The 8,723-nt window shown below is 33.6% G+C and overlaps 1 protein-coding gene across 1 annotated transcript; it reads left to right on the top strand.

The window, feature by feature from the left end:
- Positions 1–2,815: 2,815 nt before the first annotated feature.
- LOC100446987 (olfactory receptor 51A7) lies at positions 2,816–8,489 on the top strand. The gene is made up of 2 exons (XM_002822143.3): positions 2,816–2,877; positions 6,347–8,489. The coding sequence occupies exon 2, from the start codon at positions 6,378–6,380 to the stop codon at positions 7,314–7,316; it is 939 nt and encodes a 312-aa protein (XP_002822189.2). The 5' UTR covers positions 2,816–2,877; positions 6,347–6,377; the 3' UTR covers positions 7,317–8,489.
- The last annotated feature ends 234 nt before the right edge of the window (positions 8,490–8,723 follow it).

Genomic DNA, 8,723 nt, shown 5'->3' with positions numbered 1-8,723 from the left:
TTTTGTATTTTATGTTAACAAATTATATTTTTGTTTCCAAAAAGTCATTATGTGATCCTGATGAATGAATGTATATATTTGTATATCTATATTTTATTTCTTGGTATTATACATTTTGTAGGTTTGTAAAAATTTATAATGCTGCATATCCACTTGTTATAGTTTCATACAGAGTAGTTTAACTGTCCTAAAAATCTTCTGTGCTCTGCCAATGTACTCCACTCTCCTTCCAAATTTCTGAAAACCACTGAACTTTTTGATGTCTTCATTATTTTTCCTTTTCCAGAATTACATGTACTTGAAATCATATGATATGTAGTCTTTCAGATCAGCTTTTTTCAATTTTTAAATGTTTAAATTTAAAATTTAAAAAATTTAAAATTTAAAAAATTTTTTAAATTAAATTTAAAATTTAAAAAAAATTTAAAAAATTTTTTAAATTTTAAATTTAAAAAATTAAATTTTAATTTTCAATTAAATTAAAAAATTAAATTTTAATTTTTAAATTAAATTTAAAAAATTAATTTTTAATTAATTAAAAATTAAATTTTAAATTTTAAAAAATTAAATTTAAAAAATTTAATTTTTAAATTTTGGAATTTTTAAATTTCAATTTTTAAATTCCCTGGATGTCTATTCATGGGTTGATAGCTCATTTCTTTTTGGCAATTAATGCTATCTCATTGTCTGGATGTAGCACAGTTTATTCATTCACCTGCTGAAGGATATTTTGGATGTTTCCAGGTCTTGGCCAGTGTGAATAAAGCTGCTATAGAAGTCTATGTCTAGGGTTTTCTCTAGAAATACATTTTCAGCTCCTTTAGGTAAATATTAAGGAACAAATTTTCTGGATTGTATGTAAGAACTTGTATAAAGAAACTGCAAAATTGTCTTCTAAAATGACTGTGACATTTTCCATTCCTATGATTGATGAATTAGAGCTCTTGTTGCTCCACATCCTCACCAGAATTTGGTGTTGTCAACATTCTTAAGTTTGGTCATTCTGATAGGTGTGTAGTGGTATCTTATTATTATTTTTATTTGCATTTCCCTGATACATGATCTGCAACATTCTTTCATATGTTTATTTTGCCATCTATCTATCTTCTCCATTGAGGTTTCTGTTAAAATCTTTGACAAATTTTTTTCTTTTCAACTTTTATTTTGCAATCAAAGGGTAGATGTACAGGTTTGTTACAAAGGTATATTGTGTGATGCTGAGGTTTGGAGTACCGATAAATCTGTCACCCAGATGACCATAGCACACAATAGGTAGTTTTTCAATCCTTGTCCCACTGTTCCCTCCTTCCTTACATTCCCTAGTGTCTATCATTCTCATTTTTATGTCCATATGTACCTAGTATTTAGCTCCCACTTATAAGTGAGAACACAGTATTTGGTTTTCTGTTGCTGTGTTAATTTGCTTAGGATAATGGCTTCCAGATGTATCCATGTTGCTCTAGAGGACACGATTTTGTTCTTTTTTATGGCTGTGTAGTATTCCGTGGTGTACATGTATCACATTTTCTTTATCCAACTTTCTGTTGGCACCTGGGTTGGTTTCATGTCTTTGCTATTGTTTGACACACTTTTTAGTTGTGTTGTTTGTTTTCTTATTGAGTTTCAAGAATTCTTGTGTCTTTTGCAAATATTTTCTTCCAATCAGCAACTTATAATAAAATGTTAAGTCCCAAGATAATAAGGTGGGTATCAAATGCATCTGCTAGAATAGCCCAGTGACATTTAATAAGTCAATTTGCTTCAGATAACTTGACCTAACATTGAGAATATTTAATCTCATTTATCTTATGGGAGTTGATCGTCTTCTCCAGACATGAGAATTAGCAATGAGTAGGCTTATCCCTGCTCATTGTTTTAAATTTCTATTCATTTCTTATTCACAGATATATGTATTTTGTATTTGAGCCAGGTTATGTCTTTTATATTATTATTCCATTAAATTGTATTAATTAAAATTATTTTATTATTAATGTAAGACTTTCCATTATTTTAACCAAAGTTTTTCTTTTTAACTTAGAAATATACTTTAAGAAATACTTAAAACAGTTAAATGTATATCCTTATTTTATACATTTTTTTACTTAAATTGTCTTCACATTTTTATATTGTTTCATGGCCTTAAATAATTATTATTTAATTTAAACCATGATGGAACTGACATACAAAATAGAAATATGTGAATAAAACACAGGATATCCCTCAGATGGTTCTAGTGAATGCAATATATAATGTGGGAGGCATGTAATTTTGAGACACTGGTTTAAAAATCTAAAAGAGTATGACAGACTGTATCTATTTCAATGTTAATCTTTTGCCAAAAATGGATCATACAAATAAGTGGAATTATTATAAACAATTTTATAGTTTGTAAAGTGCTTTTATAAATATTTGATACTTATATATTACTATCTCCATTTTGTGGATGATTAAGCTGAGATGAAGAACGTTTAATTGGTTTGACTTAGAATTGGACCTAAACTGTTTTGATTATAGATAACATGTTATTTTAACTATATTTCCCAACCTCTACAAATCCCACGTGTCAAGCTTCTTCAGCTTCAACTGTTTACCTTTCAGATGAGTAGTCTCCCTGTAGTTTGCCTCACAATTTGCCTCTAGTTCCTGTTAAGGTACAATGAATACAAAGTTAATGTACCAGCCCCAGGCCTAAGCCTTTCTGTGTAAGCTTGATTACTCTCAAGGGTCTAGTCACCTGAGGAAAAGAGAAGTATGTACCTCTAGATAAAGTGGAGGTGAAAGTGGAGAATTCTTGCTTTTATCCTTCAGGAACTTACTGAGCAACTGGTTCTGATAAGTTTAAGGAGCTGTAAATCCTTCTGGAAACCTAAATCCAAGGTTTGTTAAATAGCTTATATGTAAATACATGTCTATGGGGAGGAAGAGTAGGTGGCTTCAGTGTGTGCATGCATGAAGAGTGAATATATTATGGTCTGAGGGTTAAATAGGAAGATTAAATATTGGAGTGTTTTTCTAATACCCTAATATCAGTAGGGACTTATTTACTTAATAATATGACAAATAAAGGCAAGCCTTATTGTCAATTAAGAAAATACAAATTACTCTTGTCCAATTTAGGACTTGATGTCTGGAAGGAAAATGGCTAGGAAAATTTTGTTGAAGTAGTTATTCCTCTCTGGTATTTACTGATTATCTTCATTATGTTAGAGACTATCAGATAGTCTAACATAACTCTGAGGTAGGTACCGTTGTTTACAACATTTCACAGAAGAGCAAACATCTGCTTAAGCAACTTTCCCAGATTCACATAGGGTTAATTGCCACGCTGAGATTTATACCAAGCTGTTTGTGCATTAGCTTGATAACTGATTTTTGCCTTAAAGAATAGCAATTCTAAGTGGTCTTGGAAATATTTTACCTGAGGACTGCCTTCCTTGAAACATTCTCTTCTTTTGGCATCTACTATATTCCACATCTCTGTGTATTCCACCTCTATATATTCCACCTCTCTGAATATTCCTTTGTAAGATCCTCTCAACAATCTTATTGCTCCTCCGGGTTCTATGAGTTTTAAATTTTGTATTATGTACATTTTTACTGTATGATTTCATTTACTCTTTGGTTTCAGATACCACCTATCATGTCAGTACTTCTGAATAAACAGCCTTGATGAGATATCTCTTCTGAAGTTCATCCACATCCAAATGCATGCTCTGTGTAAGAATGAGTTTACCACTTAAAATGTGAGTGAAAGGAATGGACATCAATATCCCTTAGTTGTTGCCAGAGGAAAAAATGGGAGAAAGTGCTAAGAAATGATTCTACATATTTTATATTTCTTCCATTCACATTCGTTCTTTACATATTTACTGAGAGCCTTTTATATTCCACATGTCATGTTGAAGACAGATACATGGGGATAAATAAAACCTTTTTATACTTTTTAACACGGAGTAGTCAATGTGCATGGTAGTAATGGAGTTTGGTAGGGTAGGGTTACATGAAAGTAGTACGTTATAAAACACTGCAGAATCTTCCATAATAAAAAATGCACTAGAGATGCATTCCCTGAAATACCTGAGTCAATATCCCTCAGCAATAGACGAAAATAAAAAGGAATAAGAGTTAAGTGCTTTTACAGATGAGAACTTATCTTATGACTACCGGCGAGGGATCAGAATTGAATTTGCTAAGAAAACACAGTCCAACAAATAACAGGAGAATGCTTTTAATGACATCTCACAATCTGCTACCATCTCCACAATATACTTACCCTGGGTTTTGCATTAGGTTCACTACCATGGTGGGAGATTGAGTCATGCTCAAACTGTTCAAGGCCTTTTTCCATGTGGAAGATGCAGAGCTATTCACAAGTTGCCAAAATGTCTCTTAGTAGATAGTACCTAGCAAAAGTAAAATATATTGGCTCAAGGCTGCTTGTTATTTACTGTGTACTTTTTTTTATTATCCTCTAAAAAAATCACAAAATACAATATGAATTCACAGTTAAGCTTCCATATAAAGGAGCTCAATCAATTTCCGGTGTCCCCTATGTTTTCCACTGAAGGTTGATGACTTTTTTCTCTTGCAAGTTGAAGTTTAAAAAATTCTGGAGTGAGGATAGCTTGTCTTCTCTCTAGCCTTCCATTGGCTCTACCTTCACCTTTTGTATTTTTGTTATTTTTAATTAAAATTATTAATTTCATAATTTTAATTTATGCATTTACTAAGGAAGCTTATTAAATATAGGGGGAGTTTATGATGATTATCTTAGAGATTTGTGTTTCTCTGATAGTTTTACCAATTTTGACCTGTTTATCTTGAAGGCCAAAAACTTGATGATAAGTTGCAAGATTGCATATTTTACTTCTGAAAGTAAACTTGTATGGTTTTTAAAAGAGACTCTAAAATAAAATCAGGTTCAGTTTATTATGTAGGCAAAAGTTTAATGCTTCACTTCAAACAGAAATTGGGTGGTTTGGAATTTTTTCATTTAGCATTTATTTGTATGCATTTATTTGACTAATTTCTATGACTAATTAAATACAGAGATATGAGATAAAATAATCCAATCAAGATGGATAAGATTAACATGAACACAATACTACTGTATAGCTTCAGATTGTTTCTTGAAATAAAATGATAGCCTGAAGTGTGAACCATAAGTGTTTAAACTAGGAAGTGTCACATTTAATACATGAATGTGTACATGAAGAAATAAGAATACATAACTCCAAAGTATTTATCCACTGCTCCATTTCTCCAGCATGCTCTATTGGAAACTACTGTGTAATCAATGCTAATATTTACAGATACTTGTTTGTGGTTTGTGAACCTAGATCTCTGTTAAGAACTTCATAAATACCTATAAATATCAAAACCTACCAAGATTGTATTCATTTTACAGATTTAAAATAATGCCCAAATAAGTTAAATAATTTAAAATCAAATGAAAGGGCAAATGTGTTTGAACAGAAATCATTGTTTATTTTTATATAACACTTGATGTAACATGTATATTTACTCATGTATAAAATGTGCATAAGTACCTACCTCATAAGAGGTAAATTAGTCTATAAATGTGTTTATAACATCTAATGATTTAATGTTTTCCAAATACTTGCAGTGATCTGATTATTTTCTTAGACTATTTCTTTCAAACTTTCTACATACAGCTCAGAGATTTTATTTTAAAGCCAACATGGGTACTGCTGAAGACTGTATGGAAAAAGGAGTGGAAAAGATTCTAAGCATCTTTTTACTGATTCAAAGCAGCTCCATTTTGATATGTTTTATATATTTGGTTAAACATCTTAAAAAGTAGGGCCAGGTGCAGTGGTTCACACCTGTAATCCCAGCACTTTGGGAGGCCAAGGCAGGTGGATCACCCGAGGTCAGGAGTTCAAGACCAGCCTGGCCAACATGGGGAAAACCCATCTCTACTAGGAATACAAAAATTAGCTAGGCGTGCTGGTGGTGGTGCACACCTGTAATCCCAGCTACTTGGGAGGCTGAGGCAGGAGAATCACTTGAACCCGGGAGGTGGAGGTTGCAGTGAGCTGAGATCGCACCATTGCACTCCAGCCTGGGCAATAAGAACAAAACTCTCTCTAAAAAAAAAAAAAAAAAAATTCCTAAAAAGTCACCAACTTAGGACAAGTTGTTAGAAGTGAATTTACCATGCTGGAGAATATGAACTTGTTTAAGGACTTCTGGTAAAGTTTGAAGAGTGCAGTTGATTAGCAGCCAAATATGCTTTTGAGTATAGTATAGGAATGAACGCCTTATCCCCACAAAACTGAGTTTTAGCCAAAAGCATGACTGCTTTTCATTTATATGGTTTCAGATCCGGCTAACGAGCTCATATCTCCCTCATTATGTCTGTTCTCAATAATTCCGAAGTCAAACTTTTCCTTCTGATTGGGATCCCAGGACTGGAACATGCCCACATTTGGTTCTCCATCCCCATTTGCCTCATGTACCTGGTTGCCATCATGGGCAACTGCACCATTCTCTTTATCGTAAAGACAGAGCCCTCACTTCATGAGCCCATGTATTATTTCCTTGCCATGTTGGCTGTCTCTGACATGGGCCTGTCCCTCTCCTCCCTTCTTACCATGTTGAGGATCTTCTTGTTCAATGCCATGGGAATTTCACCTAATGCCTGCTTTGCTCAAGAATTCTTCATTCATGGATTCACTGTCATGGAATCCTCAGTACTTCTAATTATGTCTTTGGACCGCTTTCTTGCCATTCACAATCCCTTAAGATACAGTTCTATCCTCACTAGCAACAGGGTTGCTAAAATGGGACTTATTTCAGCCATTAGAAGCATTCTCTTAGTGATTCCATTTCCCTTCACCCTAAGGAGATTAAAATATTGTCAAAAGAATCTTCTTTCTCACTCATACTGTCTTCATCAGGATACCATGAAGCTGGCCTGCTCTGACAACAAGACCAATGTCATCTATGGCTTCTTCGTTGCTCTCTGTACTATGCTGGACTTGGCACTGATTGTTTTGTCTTATGTGCTGATCTTGAAGACTATACTCAGTATTGCATCTTTGGCAGAGAGGCTTAAGGCTCTAAATACCTGTGTCTCCCACATCTGTGCTGTGCTCACCTTCTATGTGCCCATCATCACCCTGGCTGCCATGCATCGCTTTGCCAAGCACAAAAGCCCTCTTGTTGTGATCCTTATTGCAGATATGTTCTTGTTGGTGCCTCCCTTTATGAACCCCATTGTGTGCTGTGTAAAGACTCGACAAATCCGGGAGAAGATCTTGGGGAAGTTGCTTAATGTATGTGGGAGATAAGAACTTGAACAATTAGGTAATAAATTATTAACCAGTAGGCATTTACTGTCATTTGCTATGTGCTTAATGCCATAGAAGTCACTAATGAAGGACTGGATGATGGAAGTGAAAAGCTATGTAATGCAGAATTTATAATAAAGTTGAGAATATAACTGAACAGGATAGAAAAAAATAATCAAGAGGTATATAAGATACAGAGGTTTAATTAACATTTTAAGGGAAGTTGCAGGAAAACACTTCTGTGATGGAGCAGCTGGATTTGAGTCAACCCATAAAGAATGAATACAATTTGGGCAGATTGAGATTATCATTCAGTTAGTATCTATTAAAAATACAGATGATATACAAAGTCTAATCTCATACTGTCAAGGAAAGGTAAAATAGCTGTGAAGAAGCTGATCTGATTACAATAGAAAGTGTAATTTAACAGATAGCAAGTGATATTTTGGATAAAATAAGTGAACCAGATTTTGGAGCACCTGAAAAAAGCTTTGAAAAGCCTAAATTCAGGAGGTATTGAAATGCCAATTTCATCTCTACATGATAAATTTCATTTTAAGAAGAGTGTGCCTGTAAACATGAGCAAAATGGGTTGAATTTGGGAGAGATGAGGAAGGAAGATTAACAGGAGAAAGCACAATAATCCTGCTGTGAAGTGATGACTCAGAATAGGCAGGGAGAGAACAAGATCATTTAGCTGCTGTTGTTATTTTTCTGCTATAAAACCAACATGTAATTTATGGAAAACTCACAAATTTAACTAAGTGATTAAAAGATAATTTAAAACCCCCTATGATTTTGCTGTTTAGTTTTTTTCTGTGATTTAGTCTTTCCCTCCACCTTAAAAAAAAAATCAGCCCCTCTAATATGTTTTTAAAAATTGATTCCTGCAGGACACGGCATTTGGTACCACAATATTTTTCACTAAAATTTATATTTTAAACTTTTTTTCTCATGTACGGAGGAAATATTTGATGGAAAAATCAAAAGATTGAGTATACAGTTGAAAATACAATTTGAAGGGGGGCAAACCATTAAGATTGACATGGCAATCTCTCCGGGGTTCTGAGGTAAGAGTGTTGTAAGCAGAAAAGAAAAGCTTTTCAAAGGAACTGGGGGCTTGAATGATGGGTTTGAATTTTGTCTTGAGGATTTGGCATAGGTGACTGAATATTGAAAAACAGGCAACTACAGAGAATTTGAAAAAGGAAACTGGGATGCTGCTTATCTGTCATGACTGGGAAAGTAGTCATGGCCCCCTTAGACAATGATCCTTGGAAATAGACATGGAAGTAAATACATATTTTAAACAAAGTTTGGTTATCAAACTGTGAAGGTCCTCTCTTGCTAAAGTCTCTCTAATACACTTCTTTACCCATGATTTTCCACTGCTGTTATTTTAGTTCA

This window comes from Pongo abelii, chromosome 9 (genome assembly GCF_028885655.2).
Source record: "Pongo abelii isolate AG06213 chromosome 9, NHGRI_mPonAbe1-v2.0_pri, whole genome shotgun sequence".
NCBI lineage: Eukaryota > Metazoa > Chordata > Mammalia > Primates > Hominidae > Pongo > Pongo abelii.
The sequence above is the reverse complement of the archived record's forward strand: the minus strand, read 5'-3'. Positions and strand labels throughout refer to the sequence as shown.